At 42.8% G+C, this 16,640-nt stretch overlaps 1 protein-coding gene and 1 long non-coding RNA gene across 5 annotated transcripts in view; one reads left to right on the top strand and one right to left on the bottom strand.

The window, feature by feature from the left end:
* CRTAP (cartilage associated protein) overlaps positions 1–4,462 on the bottom strand; it is a 26,442-nt gene extending 21,980 nt beyond the window's left edge. For all 3 annotated transcript variants that reach the window (XM_088166315.1, XM_014887642.2, XM_088166311.1), the window contains exons 1-3: positions 3,871–4,462; positions 937–1,086; positions 149–320 (exon numbers count right to left, since the gene is read on the bottom strand). In XM_088166315.1, coding sequence (XP_088022441.1) covers positions 149–320; positions 937–1,086; positions 3,871–4,317 — 769 coding nt within the window. In that variant the 5' untranslated portion in view covers positions 4,318–4,462. The remainder of the gene's footprint in view (positions 1–148; positions 321–936; positions 1,087–3,870) is intronic.
* On the top strand, positions 4,326–16,640 carry LOC148225199 (uncharacterized). Of its 2 annotated transcripts, none has more exons than XR_015804281.1 (3): positions 4,326–4,400; positions 9,179–9,249; positions 9,895–16,640. It is a non-coding gene; the product is annotated as an uncharacterized LOC148225199 (long non-coding RNA). The 2 variants fall into 2 exon arrangements; XR_015804275.1 differs by lacking the exon at positions 4,326–4,400 and adding an exon at positions 4,577–6,328.

The raw sequence follows: 16,640 nt of genomic DNA, 5'->3' as shown, positions 1-16,640 counted from the left end.
GAGAGCAAAAAAGTAAACCCAAACTCAAGCAGTTTTGAATCTCATAAACGCCTACTGGCCTAAATTGAGGAACAGGACTTGGGTAACCAATCCTATGAATAAACTGAAATGGTTTGGGAACATCTTTCCTTCATTACTAACCACTCACCTGCAACGGAAAGATAGAAGTCTTTAAAATCTGTGATCTCTCGCGAGCCTTCACAGGCTGCTATGCAGTCATCATAGGCTTTGAAGAAATCAGGAAGAGCTAGTTCCATGTCCGAGATGGACGTCCACCAATTGTCACCATTGTATGCTCTCACAGCCCTGACAAAGAGATTCTGAAAAATTGGCAGGAATGAATCCACAGTAACTGGACCACGAGAAGTGTTACGTAAACTCAAATACAGTAAATGATGTCTCCACATTTCTGGATGACTCTATGAGCTGCTCTCCAGATGCTGTGAGGACAACAAATACTGGAGACTAACGAATTTTAACCGGTATTTCCTAGAGAGCAGAGTATGTAATTCCATTTCCAATCAAAAGAAAAGCCTGCTGGAGAGAAGTAACAGTGCGAGTCTAAAGCACAGGCTGTGACAGAGATTTTCAATGGAATCTTAAAGCCAAATGTCTGAGCTATTTTCAGCTGTGCCACTACAGTACTCATGAATTTGGATAACTACACACCTGCTTAGCTCTAGCAGTGATCTGCATGTAGCAGCTTTCAGGCATGGCACTGTCTGATTTGCTGTGACTCATTTATGGAACAATGAAGTGCAGGAGAGGTAATAATTACTTGAATGCATCAAGAAGGCAGAACAAAGATGACTGAGATAACAGGAAGAGGGAGATTAAGAACTGAGAACATATAAGCAAATGAGATTCCTGAATCTCACCCAATAAGAGGAGTAATAGAACAGTTCCAAAACAGCAGACTCTCCTGAGTAAGCATACCTCATAAGGCTTCGTCTCCAAGTCTTTAATATGCTCCTCAGCATCAGGTATGCTCTTATAGTAGGCCATATTTCTTTGCATCATTTCATCATCTGGATGCTTCAGAAGAAATGTGTGAGCTGCTGCAACAGCTTTTGGAAGATTATTAGCCTAAACAGGGATAGGGAAAAGAAGGTGTTAAAAAAGATTAACTGGAGAAAAAAAAAAAAAACAAAAAACAATACAGTTCAAACATTCACAGTTAATTTTCCTGCATATTCATAAATTTGCTTATACCAAGAGCACAGTCTCAGTAGATACAATGGTACAGTAAAACTGATATAATTCTCAGTTTTACTCCTAGCTGCATGACTATGAACAATTTTATTTTAACTTTAGAAGTCTATTATTTTTGCAGATAGCAGATGTTTGTTGTAAATCAAAAAGATGAGGTTTTTTTTCCTTGCCATCCCCTGTTCATAGAGCTGACAAGGCAAAAGTCTATACCAGGGTTCCTGAGAGGGATTAATCTCACAGCAAGTATTGATGCTAATCTATGGATATTGAGTCACCACTGTTTATATATTTATATGTTTATATTTGCAGAGACTTGGTCAAAAATTGTGTCCTAAAGCAATTTTCTGTGCCCATTTTTACACTAACTTTAATCTCTATTAGATATACTTTGTGAAGTGTATACTTCTCATTTACAACAGCATGTACCAAACACATATGCACTTCTGTGTGCATGCTATCTATGATTTTAAAAAATTGTATATATATACACACGCATGTATATTTTCGTAAGTTATATAGTATATCTGCACATATTTAGGAAGAGTGAGAGAGAAAGCAAAAGTATGGGGTATTTGTGAAACATTAAAATCCTTTTTCTAGGCCACAATCCACATCAGCCCTTTCAGTGTATTGATGGACAGGCGACACAGAATTCCACCTCACATGTGAAATAGCTTCTGGCAGTGCACGTTTGAAACAACAAGCAAGAATCATAGGCACGTGTGCACATGCACCCTTCTGCTTCCATCCGTAAAAGGTGCCCTTTTATTTCGGAAAGGAACCTGAGAAACGGCTGCACAGAAGCAAGCCTTCGACCCACCCAGTGCTGCTGTGCCGCTAGGAGTGTAACACCCAGAGCATTGGAACTCTGCCAATTTGGGTTGTCCCAAAACTACGTGTTTCCAGTCAGCCCAGACCGTGCTAAATGCAAAGGGAAATCTCAGCTGCGCTATGTCAAATGCCTGGTTTCTTTTTGCTATAGCTGTAACCCTGCTTCTTTGTTAGGCTGACAAGTTCTCACTGGTACTCAGGTCCATGATTCACTCTTGGTTTCAATTTTCACCTCTTAGTAAAAAAATTTAAAAAGATTTTGTAGAAACACTCTCCTAAGTGAACTCAACGGCTCTGAGAAAGCTCCCTCCAGAGGAGCAAGCAGCAGCGCAGGAACAGCTACTCCCAGAATCTTATAACGTGGCAAATTTCTCTGTGGAAAAATTTGAATACACACATTGTCACTCTAAAAAATTACATAAAGCATTTCCCTCTTGCTTCTTCCTCTTTCACAGAAACCATCAGCCAGGAAAAAGTCCTTTGGATGAAGTAGTTTGTAGCTCTAGAAGGCCTATTGAGAATTCACCGAGAGAGATAAGGGCTCAGAGCTGGACTACAAATCTGGTATGAAACACAATATAAACAGACACTAAAGGCAAAATACCTAAAGGCCTCTCCCACAGAGAGGCCCTGTTTATTTCAAATGCAAATAACTGCAGAATTTGAAGGGATGGCAGGAGAGATGGACCTAGATATAGAGAACAGAAAGTGAAGATGAGAAGGGAGAAAATAATCAATTAGATCCTTGACAGAAGAATGACAAGAAGCTAGAAAAACAGGATGAAATCTTTCAAGAGAAGAGTGTGTTCCCAGTCTTTGCTGACACAAGAGGAAAAGGTAAATACCATTCCAGGGCTTGCATTATAGTGCCCCACTTCAGCAGTCAATTTTTGCTTCCTTCCCTCTCACAGCTGTAATGAAACGGGAGTTTTCCAAGCATGAGGCCATCTGCAAGTCACAGACTGGGGGCTGCTGCACTTGATAGAAATGGACCAGAAACGAGCAAGTGAAGAAGGTGGACACGCTGAAGGAGAAGTAGTAAAGATCGTTTGCAATAGCAGAGCTGTGACATGAAGAGTCTGAAAAAGGTTCCAGAGAAGATTAGAAAACAAGGTAGATGGAAAGATGAGAGGGGCAGGAATGACACAGCTATTGGACACAGAGACAGTGTCCAATGGCCAGATGTCTAGGAAGAACTGGAAGGGCTGATTCTAGGGGACATGCTGGATGAATTGTCAAAAACGAGTGAAGAGCAATCTGGATGGTATGTGGGTAAGCAGGGGGAAAGACAAGGCATACATGAATCCCACTGTGGGTTACAGAAGTGGGAGGAAACAACTTGTCAAGGAGAGCATTACGAAGTGTAGGGTTGGCAGCCTAGGGGGGAAAGGACCTACCACGGGGCAGTGAAGAAATGGAGGTGAGGTAGATGACAACTGGTGTGGAGGAGGTGATGGGGAATGAGACTGTGGCGTAGAGTAACTTGCTCCGAGGGCTAGGTGAGAAGTCGGCATAACAAAAGGTTTTTCTAGCATTTGGGCGCACGATGCATTTGGGGTCTCTCGAGACTGTCTTGGGACACGCCATGTGCAGGGACACATCATGCTGTCTCCCTCCACCACGACACTGACAGGCGCGCTTGGCATGGCTGGAGGAGGGCACCCGCACCAGGCGTGACTTTGGGGAGCGCAGCCTGCGACAGAAGCAGGGGAAGCGGAGGCAGGGCAGAGAGATGGGAAGAGAAAGGAGGAATCAAGGAGCGGAGGGGGGAGGCGGGGGAGAGGAGAAGCACCGGAGGCGGGGGAGGGATGGTGGGAACGGACTCACCTTGAAGTAAGCGAACTGCAGGTACTTGTAGGGTTCGCGGCGCTGGAACTTCTCGAGCAGGTCGCGGCCGGGCTGCGCCTGTCGGAAGGCGGGCAGCCCCTGTTTGCACCGCCGTAGGCACTGCGCCCGCCGTAGCACCCCAGACAGGAAGCGCAGCTCCTCCAGCGCCGCGCCGGCGGACGCGGGGGGTGCGGAGAGCGGCTGCCCGGCCGTGCTGCAGTTGCGGTGGCAGAACGCCTCGCTGTCGCGCAGCAGGCGGTACAGCCGCATGCTGACCTCCAGGTAACTGACGCTCTCGGGCCAATTCTCGGTGCTGTACTGGTCCAGCCCGTAGCGATAGGCCGACTCCAGCGGCATCAGCTCGTCCCGCGGGAAGCTGCGGAAGCTGTAGCGCTCGTACTGAGCCCCCGCAGCCGCCAGCAGCACCGCCAGTGCCACCACCCACATGGCTGCGCCTCCGTCACTGCACAGCACCACGTCGCTGCCGCCGGCGGGGCGCAGGCCCAGGGCCGGGCGGAGGGAAGAAAAAGGTGGGTGGGCCCGGACGAAGGCAGGGCAGGGACGGTCCCGAGGTCGGGGGGGAGGGAGAGGCGGCCCCGGGGAGGGAGCGCGGCCGCGGCGGGGTGGGGCGGGGCGGGGCGAGAGGGGCGCCAGCTCCTCTGGCCGCCTTTGGTGCTACTGCCCGGCTGGAGCAGGAGCTGGTACCGGCAGCAGTCACGTCTGCAAGGAAACTTTTCGTTAAGTGTGTTTTCCCAGTGTCCATAAGAATTTTTTTTTTTTTGCCATCCACAATTTCAGGGAGTTTTGTTTGGAAAATATATGTTCCAATTCAATGTCTTATACCCTTCAATTATTTTTGGTGTGCGTTTATTTACAAAACCTGTGACATAGGTTCACGCATTTATATTGTGGTGAAGAGCAATAAGTGCATTGTTGGAATATTCCTAGGATTCTGGGCATCATTTCCCTTGAAACTGGAATTTTAGATATGGTGTTAGAAGGCATTACAGAATTGTAAGTACTATTTCTGCCTCTTGTTGCTGTTAGATGTTTGGTATCCTGAGGAAAAGTCATGTGGAAGATTTATAAAGAAAGTGATTTTGCATTTTTTTGGATACTTGCCAGAAAAGTATACTTCAAATGTGAGCTGTAGAGCTATAGAATGCCAACAGTGCGTCCTCCATTGGTTCTGTGGAGTGCTTTGGGGCATTTTCTGATGTCCAGCTACATTAATTAATAATCATTAGTAAGTGGGAAAAGCTGTGGCTGTAGAGTCAAAGAATTTGAAAGTTCCTGATCTAATCAAGCAGTTCTTTAGAACTCTTCCTTCAGTCTGACACATAGAGATTATTTGCATTATGACAATATGCAAACTCCCAGCTTTCACAATCGGAGTTGGACCAGGTGATCTCTCTCCACTGCTCTTGGTGGACTCATGCACTAATCACTGGTGATCCTGAGGCTGGAGAACTCTTCAGCTTGGAAAAAACTTGTGTAGAGCCATTAAAAATGCTAGCATGGCTTCAAAACTAGACAAATAGCAAAGGCCTAGATCTTTGTCTATTCTTTTTGTTTTTAAACTGGGAAGTCACAGGTAATTAAAAACAAAACAAAAAGCATACCCCATAAAATAAAATTTTACAAACAAAACCAATACCAAAACAAAAAACCTCCCAAAAATATTTTAAAAAACCAAACAAAAACACAAGCCCATGACAGATCCAATATTTACCTTTCCTTTAGATGACGTTTAACCCTGTGCTTTCTGGATCTAGTAAGAATAGTTCTCTATCCCTTTGCTTTCTTAGGTTGAGTATCAGTGCCTATGTAGGTGTGACCTAAATGACCAATCATGAAGAAAATTATTCCTTAGAAACACTCACTACTTGGACTTGGAAATGTTTGTCTACATTTCTTGGCAGAGGCAGCCACAGGATGGAGGCTGGTGAACTGCTCAAGAACTTTTCATTGCAGTGGCTGCCTTTACAGCTTTACTGAACTGAGCCTGCCCTTCTGAGCCCAGAATCACCTGCAGGTGCAAGTGTTGGAAATGTTCTAAGTAGTAGTTTTTATTTCACACTTCAGGCTTGAACAGCTGAGAAACCTGGAACCCCAGATCCTCTTTCCTATGGGAAGACAGATACCAAAAGCCAAAAACAAGCCAAAATAAAACATCAAAGGTCACTGATGTTTGGTTCTTTTTCACAGGAGAGCCGAGCACCAACGTGTCCCCAGCCAGGCTTTGAGCCTTGGCTTGTTGCCAGCCTTTTGTGTCAGCTGTGCCAGCCTGGACTCTGCATTTTGTCTTTGCATGTAATAGGGATGATTTTCCTGTTTTTCGTGGCAGATGGCTGTAAGCACTCTGAATCCCATTTCTAAACCTTCTTGGGTAAAAAAGATGCATTTGGGAGCTTACACACCATGGAAGGAACCCCCAGGAGGAAGAATAGTCTGACAGGTCTGGTCTGTGTATGCATGAGGATGTTGCTCACTTTGCCATCATTCCTGCTGAAATGCCCGTTGTCCTGTTCCCGCAGTCACTCCAGCTCTTGCTCACTGACAGTTTCTGGAGTTTTGCTGCCCGCTGATTCCCAGAGACTTGCCACTATGTTGCCAAAAACATCAAGATGAATGAAACTCTCTAACACTTTTTGTAGTATTAGGGAGTAGGCATTCGTTTATTTCAGACCAGGTGCTTCACCTAGATGTGTGTGACTTTAAAAACTTTTCAGTTATTTATACATTTTTAGCAAAGAAGTTTGTGGTTACTGCGCTAGAGAGAGAGAGAGGGAGAGACAGCAAGAACAGCAACACACATGGACCTCTTTAGAGAAAAAAGGCCAACTTTACTGAATGGACAGCCTGTATTTAAAGCATATTACGTGGAGCTAAGACAGGAGAGTTGCTCATTGGACAACTGGGAAAAACATCCATGAGACCATACCTCAGGATGTGTCCCACGGGAAGAAAACCAAGTGGGTTTTTTTTATTATGAATTCCATTCTGTTTTTCACCAGATTCCATTCTGTTTTGACCATACTATCATCCTGGGAGAGTTCCTCCCTAACTGAAGCCACAATCAGCTTATCAGTCTGGGAATGGACTTGAGAGGCAGGAGAAGTTTCGGCCTGAGAAAAAATTCTCAAACTGTAATTTCCTAGCTCTCTAAATGTGTGTGTCCACAGAAGTTAATGTTCTTTGGTTCTAAATTACCTAAATTTTTGCATTGATTATTCTTCTATCTTCTATTGCTTATTGATTTATCACTTCTCATGCTAATTTGTCCACATCTTTTAGTGTTTTTATTATCTTTTTCCCAGGCAGGGAGTCTCCAGCACATGTTAAATCATCTTTGTTAGTCTCTTCTTTATCTTCTGTTTGCTTCATCATGTCCTTGGAGGGCTATAAATTCTAGATTCCAGATGTCCAGCCTTGAACCCTCCAGGGTTTTGTTCATTGAAGCTTATTTGGGTTAGTTTATCAAAACTTTAAAACTTTTGGGAAGCTAATAATCACACAACAATATAACAGGTCCATAAAAAAGTCCTAGGTACATGCTGGCTAAAATGGAAAATTGCTAAAGACAAATACACTACTTATGGTTATTAGAACAATTAATCAAGAAGTTAATTAAAACCATTAATTTGGAAAGTTATTTCATTTCCAACATTCCACCACAGATGGTGCAATGGGATCTGGGGCTGACTCATTCTGTCTTGCTGGACTAAAACCTACTGCTTGTCTTCAGAGGGCTGAAACCTGAGGGTCATGTGCTGCTAGTCAGATTCCCAGGAGTGAGGAGAGCCACAGAAGCAGGGGCTGCAGCACCACAGGGAATACAGGGAGCAGAACAGGGTGGTAAAATAAACTAGGCAAGACCCTGGCATCCGCTCCCAGGGAACCCCATGGCAAAAGGACTCGAAAGAGCAAAATGAAGGAAATGTTTCTATTTGGACTGGAAAGCAAAGCAGCTTGCATGTAACAGCAAGTTAAACCTGGGTCAGTCCTTGAAGGGGCTTGAAGGGGACTGCAGTTTCAAGCTTATGTTTTGGGATTCATAGGAATAAATTGCAAAATCCCACAGGTTGGAGGAAGAAGGATCCACCTTCACACTCCTCACCTACTGAGAGAGGGGCTGGGTTCTTTCCAAAGAGAAGAAAGTGAGCACCTGGGTTTTTTCCAAGTTGTCTTGGTTTGAAAGACAGGTATTTGATAAGAAAAGGCAAGAGCCCCTTCCCTGAGATGGAGAGTGCAACCCCCTCCCTTCCAATTATTATAGTTTTGGAATCAGGAGCTCTCAGGCAAAAGATATGGGGATAGGAATAATAGTTCTTTACTAATATATCTAACAAGGGAAACAACAAAAAAACAACAACAGCTATAAAAATTGACAACAAAACAGAAGAGTATAACTCAGTTCCAGTCCTTTTTGGCCGCAAACTCCCTCTCCCTGCCTTCAGTTACCGGTGCTGTGGGCAAGGCAGGTCCTGCGCAGTCGAAGAGGGCTGGAGTGATGGCTGCTGCGGCCCAGGGGTGAGAGGGATGGAGGAGCGACTCCCCCCCCTCACGGTGTCAGTCGTGGTGCTCAGAGAGTATTAGGATGAAGCGGGAAGACAAAAGTGCGATGTCTAGCAGCAGGAAAACGTGGCTCCCAGCGTTGGGATTGCGGGCAGGGTGCTAGGTAGCAGCACCAGCCACCTTCTTCCGACTCCACGAGCAAGCAAGAGAGCGAGAGCAGGCAGCTGCCCCCACCTCTTCCTTTCCGGTGTTCCTCCTATCTTCACCCCCTTCGAGAGAAACTGTTACTAGCTCTCTGAGCCAGGGTGTAGCTGCAAATTCTTATCATAAAAATGGGAAAAATTCCACAGAAAGAAAAGGGAAAAAAATCAAACCACAACACAAGTCAATGCTGCATTTGGAACATGAAGGAAGCAAACAAATTTGGGTTTAACTAACAAAAAACATGAAACGTAATAAAACAAATAAAAACCATAGTAAACCATATAAAAACCATTATATATTATAAATATAGAAACATATTATAAAACATAAAAACACATTATAAAAGATAACCAATCCAAACCCTCTTAGATTCATTATCCAAAACATAATTATGTAAATTAAGTAAAACAAAGAAAACAAATGGTAAAAAAACAAGGCAGGTGACATCTGGAATATGGCACATGACTATAAGTTTATGACAAAAGCAGATAGTAAAACTCATTAATTTCACTATTGCATCTTGAAGTCCTGTTAGCCCCAAAATTCTTCTTTAAGTCTTGGCAAAAGACTCTTCCTTGTCCTGCAGGTGATGGCTTCTCACAGATGTGTTCCTCCCTCTCATTGTGGAGTCATCCTGGAAGTGAGAAAGCAACCCAGGTATTTTAAGTCCTTTATTTCTAATTCAGTTGGTCAGTTCTACTTTTCTGTAGCCTCCTCAGCAGTGACACCACCACTTCCCTCTCTTTGGTGCTTCTCTATGCCTGCACAGACTCAACTTGGCCAATCCCACCAGGCTGTGCAGTTCACAGCATGGCTACGCATGGCTATGATTCCTCTTGGGAGCAGCCCACTGCCGGTTTGGCTCTGATACAGGATGAATAGTCTGGTCCCAGGAAGAGGCAAGCATCCTGGGCTGGTCGCTGCTGCTTGCTGCTACAAACTCCTTCTTCCAGGCTGTGAATGCTGAGGCTGCTCTATGCTCTGCCAGGGGTCTGCTGGGGCTCAGCGCTGTCCATGGTTAGGCCTGCTCTCACCTCACATTTCCCATGACAGCTTTGCATCAGATGGGCCCTTTCAGAGTGCACTGACTGATCTTGCTGCTTTTTCATTTGAGTAAGACTCTTATCCAGGCAAAGAGATTAGGATTACAAATATTAGGATTACAAATCCAATAGTTGAGAACTGAAATCCTCCAGAGCTACAGCTGAAAGCCTGCATCTCCACATGATATTTTGTCTGCCCTGCTCTTCATTCCTGTCTGGTTGGAAAGGCAAACGTGTATGTGCTTTTTTCCTTATCTAGGAGGACCATGACTGGGCAAAAACCATCCAGTGGACTATATTCCAAAAGCAATGCAGCCTGGAGTTTAGGAATAAAAGAGACCCTTCTCCAATCCCAAACCATACCAAAGACCCCTATAGATGGTGTGGAGAGGGCTTACAGCTGGTCTGTGAGCCAGAGGGTGTTAATTGTTAAGGTTTACTTCTGAAAGTAATTTTACCAAGGCCATTGGTATGGAGAGAGAAGAGAAGAGAAGAGAAGAGAAGAGAAGAGAAGAGAAGAGAAGAGAAGAGAAGAGAAGAGAAGAGAAGAGAAGAGAAGAGAAGAGAAGAGAAGAGAAGAGAAGAGAAGAGAAGAGAAGAGAAGAGAAGAGAAGAGAAGAGAAGAGAAGAGAAGAGAAGAGAAGAGAAGAGAAGAGAAGAGAAGAGAAGAGAAGAGAAGAGAAGAGAAGAGAAGAGAAGAGAAGAGAAGAGAAGAGAAGAGAAGAGATAAGGAAGAAAATACCTGCAGCTGGGAAAAGTAGTTTTAGAAAAGTTTTGTGAAAAACAGAGGTGGAGATGGTTTTACACCAATGAACGTTAGTTATGTTGATCTATTGTAATAAATGGGATTTTAGCCTTCTGAGATGTAGTGCATCCTTTCATATGTCACATCTGCCCCAACAACGACATCTGGTAACACCGGACATGATTTGTAATTGGATTGCAGGATGGCTGCACTGAGGGTGGCCAGCAGCAGGTCAGGACCTAATCGACTTTGGCATTTGGAGTATAGGTGAGCTGCTGGGATAAAATGGGAAGTAATTTATTATGTGAAGAAAGTATTGTCCTGTCGACATGGAAAGCTTTATTGGAAAGAAGAGATGTTGAAACCAGTGACCATGCCCTCTGTAGCAAGTTATTTTGAACCGTGTCACATGACTTTAAAACTGACACAAGCACTACCTTTAGTGCTTGGAAAGACATTGAAGAAAAAGATTACGGGATGTGATATCTAAAGGGGAGAAGAGCTGCAGAAGTTTGATATAATACGATAAATAGACATTGCAACTTTGTTGCTACAAACTGTTTTTTTTGTCCAAACGTAGGTAGGGCGAGTATACGGGTGGCAGCTACAAAGGGAGACAAAATAGCCACAAAATCACTAACTAGCTACTTAAAAATTTATTGCTGCAATTAGAAGCTGATTGAGAAGTTGTAGTGGCTGCTGCGGTTGCTACCACCTATCTCATAGAGGCCCTCTGCGTAACACCACTTGTTTTCACAAAATCATAAATTTTTCCTCTGCCTACGGATAATGAGAGATAAAACTACAATGAGAAGGACAGTTCACAATCTGACGGAAAGCAAAGTGCCAATACAGCTAAAACAGTTGAGTTGCTGGTGTTTACTGGACGAAGAAAGGGGAAAAAACAAAAAAAACCCATATAACTGTGTTGGTCGCCTGGGTTGGGAGGTCCCCCTGACCCGTCAGAGCTCTTTTGCCTCCCCCAGAGGCCTGCGCCACTCGGTTTCCCCTAGTGCAGTATGGCCTTCCCCCCCACACCCCCCTCTTCCCTCCCTCTGCTCTTTCACCCCCCGGCACCTGCTGGAGAGCAGCCAACCAGCTCTGTTTGCTGAACTTATGATGTACCGTTATTGGACTGTCTAAAAGACACATTGAAATATGTTTGTTATAGTTGACCTTGTCTTTTTGGTGAATTGTGATTTTACTAGGAGTTACTGGAGAGATTTAAAGTTATCTGTGTGTATGTAACATGGGAAGATCTACTTTCTTTAACAAAAATGCTGATAAAATTTACCATATAGAGTTATGCTAAATTGATAATGGGTTTTTTATTAGGTTATTTAGAAACTTTTATTTAAAAATATTTATAGGTGGATAATGCTTATGTTCCTTTAGTTCCGGGAATCTTTTTTTTGGAAATGTTTTACTTACATGCTAGTAGAAGGGCAATTAATCTTCAAGTCCAGACTGAAGAGCAATTATCTAGGTTCTGTAATCTTGAGTTTTATCTACTACAGTTATTTGAAATTTAGCTATAACTGGTACATCAAATTTCACAGCATGGGCAGACAATATTGTGTTAATTATTTTGTTTGCTTGCGTTTTGCTTCACAAATTTATTAAGGTAATTTAATTATGTATTTGCTATGATTTTGTTTCAACCAGTACAATATAGTGTATTTCAGAACACCTGGAGACAGGCAGGCTTTGGAGGCCATGCACTTGCCCTAGCACAACCCTCATAGTGCTCTGGGGGTTGGTGCTTCACTGGGTGCTGGATCTTTTACTAACCAGGATTTATAGGCCAGGAGGTCGCTCATTAGCTGATATTCTAACTGCTTGCTCGAAAGTTGGCACCGTTACACATAAGATGGCTGCTTTGGCAGCGGTCCTAAGACCTTCACAGAAATGCTTTACTTGTGGAGAGTCAGGGCATTTGATGGCACAGTGCCCATGCAATTATGAGCAAATGGTATAGCCTAAGATAAACCGAGACAATAAAGTGATTTGTAATTGTTATGGTAGATTTAGACATTTTAGTAATTCATGCAAATCAAAATATCATGTGAATGGACAGCAACTGTTGGCAAATGGCAATAAGAATGTGAGGGGGCATGTGGGGACACAAATACCACGACAATCAGCCACTAATCATTTCAGCCCTGCGACGTCAACCATTTGCGAACAATATTCAGGAGCCACGAGAGGCTCCACAGGGATTGATATACTTGTCGCAGACACAGTGACTATTTTGACAAAACAAATATCTAAGGTGTCCCTTGGTGCCTAGGGTCCTATAGGACAGGATTTGAGTGCTCTTTTAGTAGGAAGATCTAGTAGCAGTATTCGGGGTATTAATTTCCATTTAGGTGTTATTGATCCTGATTATCTGCGACAAATTTATGCTATGGTATCAGTTAGTGACTCTTTTGTTGTTATTTAAAAAGGAACTTGTATTGCGCAACTTACTCCTTTTGTAAGTTGTGTTCCCAATGCAGTGGATCAGAGTTGTGGCACAGGAGGTTTTGGACCTACAGGAGCACCTCTGGTATTTTGGACTCAAATAGTGACAGATCATCATCTGGAAGAACAATGCATTGCCACAGCCAAGGGACATCATCCAGAGACCATAATTATCACAGGTTTGCTTGACACGGGAGTAGATGTGACTATCATTTCACAGCTTATTTGGCCTTCATCGGGGCCCCTCACTCAAGCAGATTTTGGAGTCATAGGGTTGGGTGGTGCAACTGTAGGTGGTCTATCTGCTATTGTAATTAACGTGAAACATCCTGATGGCCAACAAGCTAACATTAGGCCTTATGTTACCACTGCCCTGTATAATTTATGGGGACGAAATTGTTTATCTCAATGGGGTGCAAAAATCACTATGGGCTTTTAGTAAGGTCCACTGTGCTGCAGGGCCTTAAGTGTCCAGTTATGTGTCCAGTTGTGACCTTGACATGGTTAACAGATAAACCTGTCTGGATTGATCATAACCCCTCCCTATTGAAAAGCTTATTGCCCTCCAAAATTCAGTAGCAGAACAGCTGCAAGCTGGACGTATTGAAGATTCATTCAGCCTTTGGAATACCCCTGTGTTGTGGTCTGGTTAGTTGTTGAAATGGATGCAGGTAAAGAAGCAGGAAGGGCCGTTGCAGGTGTTTCGCAGAGATATTTATTTTAGCGCGTGCACAGTCTTCTCAGGGTTCAGAGGCAAAGGCAAAAGCTTGGTCTGAGGGTCTAGTTAAGTACATGGGATGAGCAGGGCAGGGGGAGAAGTAATAGAGACCAATTACCAGGGGACATGGGGGTGACACAGGGTTAGGGCAATGAGCCAACAGGGAAACAGGGTGGGAGTGACTGAAAGACTGAGGGACAGAGAGGGCATGGGGCTGACCCAGGGAACAGAACAGGGGTTGCTTTGGCCTGATAGAACAGGGTTTGCTATCAGAGAGGGCAGCTGAGAGAGGCCTCTCGCATTCCCTAACTGGGGAATGCCTTTCAAGGTCTCCACACCCCCGTTTCTGTGATAAAAAAGAAATCAGGAAAATGGAGACTTTTGCATGATTTACGGCAGATAAATACTGTGATGGCCATGATGGGAACTTTACAACCAGGTCTTCCCACACCTACAATGATTCCATAGGGATGGAAAATAATTATCATTGATTTAAAAGATTGCTTTTTACTATTCCATTGGCTAAACAAGATAAGGAAAAATTTGCTTTTACTGTGCCTTCTTTAAATCATGCTGGACCTAGCAAAAGATATCAGTGGAAAATTCTACCCCAGGGAATGAAAAATCCTCCAGCTATTTGTCAATGGTTTGTGATGCAGGCCTTATCAAAGGTGCATGAGCAATTTAGCAATTGCTATTGCTATCATTATATGGATGATATCTTGTTGGCATCCAAAAATGGACAACAATTGTCAGCTCTTGAACAATGTGCTGTTATAAATTTGAGGATTTTTGGCTTAATTTTTGCCCCAGAGAAAGTACAGCAGCTAATGCCTTGGAAATATTTGGGGTTGATAATAACCAATACTCAGATTGTGTCTCAACCTGTCAAATTGAAGTTAAAACTGTTACTGATGCATAGACATTGATTGGTGCAATAGGTTGGATTAATCATATTTAGGGATAACTAATAATCAAATGCAACCTTTATTTGAATTACTATGAGGAACTACTTCTTTTACTGATAAGAGATATTTGACTGTTGTAGCAGAAAAGGCCTTAGAAGAAATTGAACTAGCTTTGACATGCAAATTTGTTAACAGGATAGATCCTTCTGTTAGGGTGTACTTATTTCTCTTAAAAGATCATGAAGTACCATGTGGAATATTGTGTCAATGGAATAATGAGTGGGAAGATAAACTGCAGTTTATCTTTATAAACCGCAGAGTGGATATTTTTATCTTTCACATCCCAGAAAACAGCTCCAGGATTTTATGAACTTTTCTGCAGACATCATCATCAAAGCCTGCAGACATTGTTATGGTATTTCAAATGTGGTTTTCAAAACCATCTGCTTTGTCTTATTTTACAGGCCAAATAACATATCATTTGCTTTTTTACTCTATTTTGACTTTAACCAGGGATATTCCCTTTCAGGGGAAAAATCAGTTATTTCTTCTTCTCCTGATTGTCATGTGACCCATATTTTGCAATATTATGGTACCAATCCTAGGAGTTTACTCCCTTTGCAAGAATGGCAAACTGACGTTACAAAAATGCCTGAATTTGTTTGTTTAAAGTACGTTCATGTTCAAGTTGATACTTTTTCTCATGCTATCGTTGCATCAGCATTTGCCGGTGAAATAGCTTAAGATGCTATTTGTCATTTTTGCCATGCTTTTTCGATTGTAGATGTTCCCTTGCATATAAAAACAGATAACAGCCCAGCATATGTTTCACAGAAATTGCAAACATTTTTTCATGCCTGAGTTGTTGAACATTTTACCGGTATCCACCATACTCCAACAGGCCAAGCAAATATTGAATGTGCTCATGGTGTTTTGAAGCTCCAGATTCAAAGACAAAAACAGAGAATGCAAGGGGAACCACCTTAAGTGAGATTGGATAAAACTGCTTATGTGTTAAACTTCTTGCATCCTTCACCTGATTCACAGTCGTCTCCTTTATTACATTGTTTCTCTTCTTCAAATTCTAAGCAGCCAAATTTTCATAAGGATGTTAAGGTATGGGTTAAGGATTTAATTACTGGAATGTGGACTGGCCCAGTGGAATTAATAACATGGGGAAGAGTGATGTTTGCATTTTGACAAAGAATGGCCCTTGTTGGGTTGCTGCTCACTGTATTAAGCCATACTTGGAACAGGATGGATGGTCTCATAACCGAAGCAGAATGTGTGGGAGACACTGGCCACCAGGTGGATTGAAGCATGGACTCTTAAAGAACACACTGTGCAGATGATCATTTAGGGCAAAGTAAATGGGGATATTGACTCATGCTGAAAACATAAATTTAAATTGGTGGATGTTACCTTTGCTTTAGTTCTTTGTACTCCTCTACAGAGAAGTTGGCAGTACTGAGTAATGTATCTTGTACCATTTCCTTTCACATAGCATTTACTGCCCCAACATAGAGGAATTTAATGTACCTAGGGGAGAGGTATTGCTTTTACATAAGGGTGTTGAACTAGTAGATAAAAGTCCATACCTTAAGCAACTAGGTTGGTTGCCCATTATGATAGCGGAAACGAGTTGTGAAGTTGAGTGGATGCTGCTTAGTTCTAATTGGTGAATGGACAGATGACTTGGTCTATAGGCCACAAAGTGTAACTCTATGTGGAGGAAAATTTACTTTACTAAAAGTGAAGGTATCATTCTGCCACAAATGTGTCATCAAGAGATTGCGGAGTCTGTAAGAGTATTTGAAAATCCATTTTCTACGTGTCTTGTTAATGTAACTTTTGTTTTTAGCTCATGGTTATGGATCCAGGGTTTTGAGAGTATGTATTGTATGGGCTTGTCAGATCGCAGTGAGTCAGTTTACAGGAATATTTTAAATTTGAAGATGGGAGTTACTGAATAGTTTCCTTGCAAACTGAGGTATTGTTTTGTCCCCCTGCTGTCTTGATTTTTGCAAGAGCCCTGAAAAATTTTTAGCAGCTGTGTTCCTGAAGGGCCCTGAAAAGTCCTTAGCAGCTGCTTTCTTGGTTTAAATTTGTTATAAATGAGAGACAAAAGTCTCGATATTCAGCAAAATTTAGATTGTTTTATTTGATACAGA

This window comes from Sturnus vulgaris, chromosome 1 (genome assembly GCF_052056855.1).
Source record: "Sturnus vulgaris isolate bStuVul1 chromosome 1, bStuVul1.hap1, whole genome shotgun sequence".
Taxonomy (NCBI): Eukaryota; Metazoa; Chordata; class Aves; order Passeriformes; family Sturnidae; genus Sturnus; species Sturnus vulgaris.
This window is presented reverse-complemented; position numbering and strand designations above follow the sequence as displayed.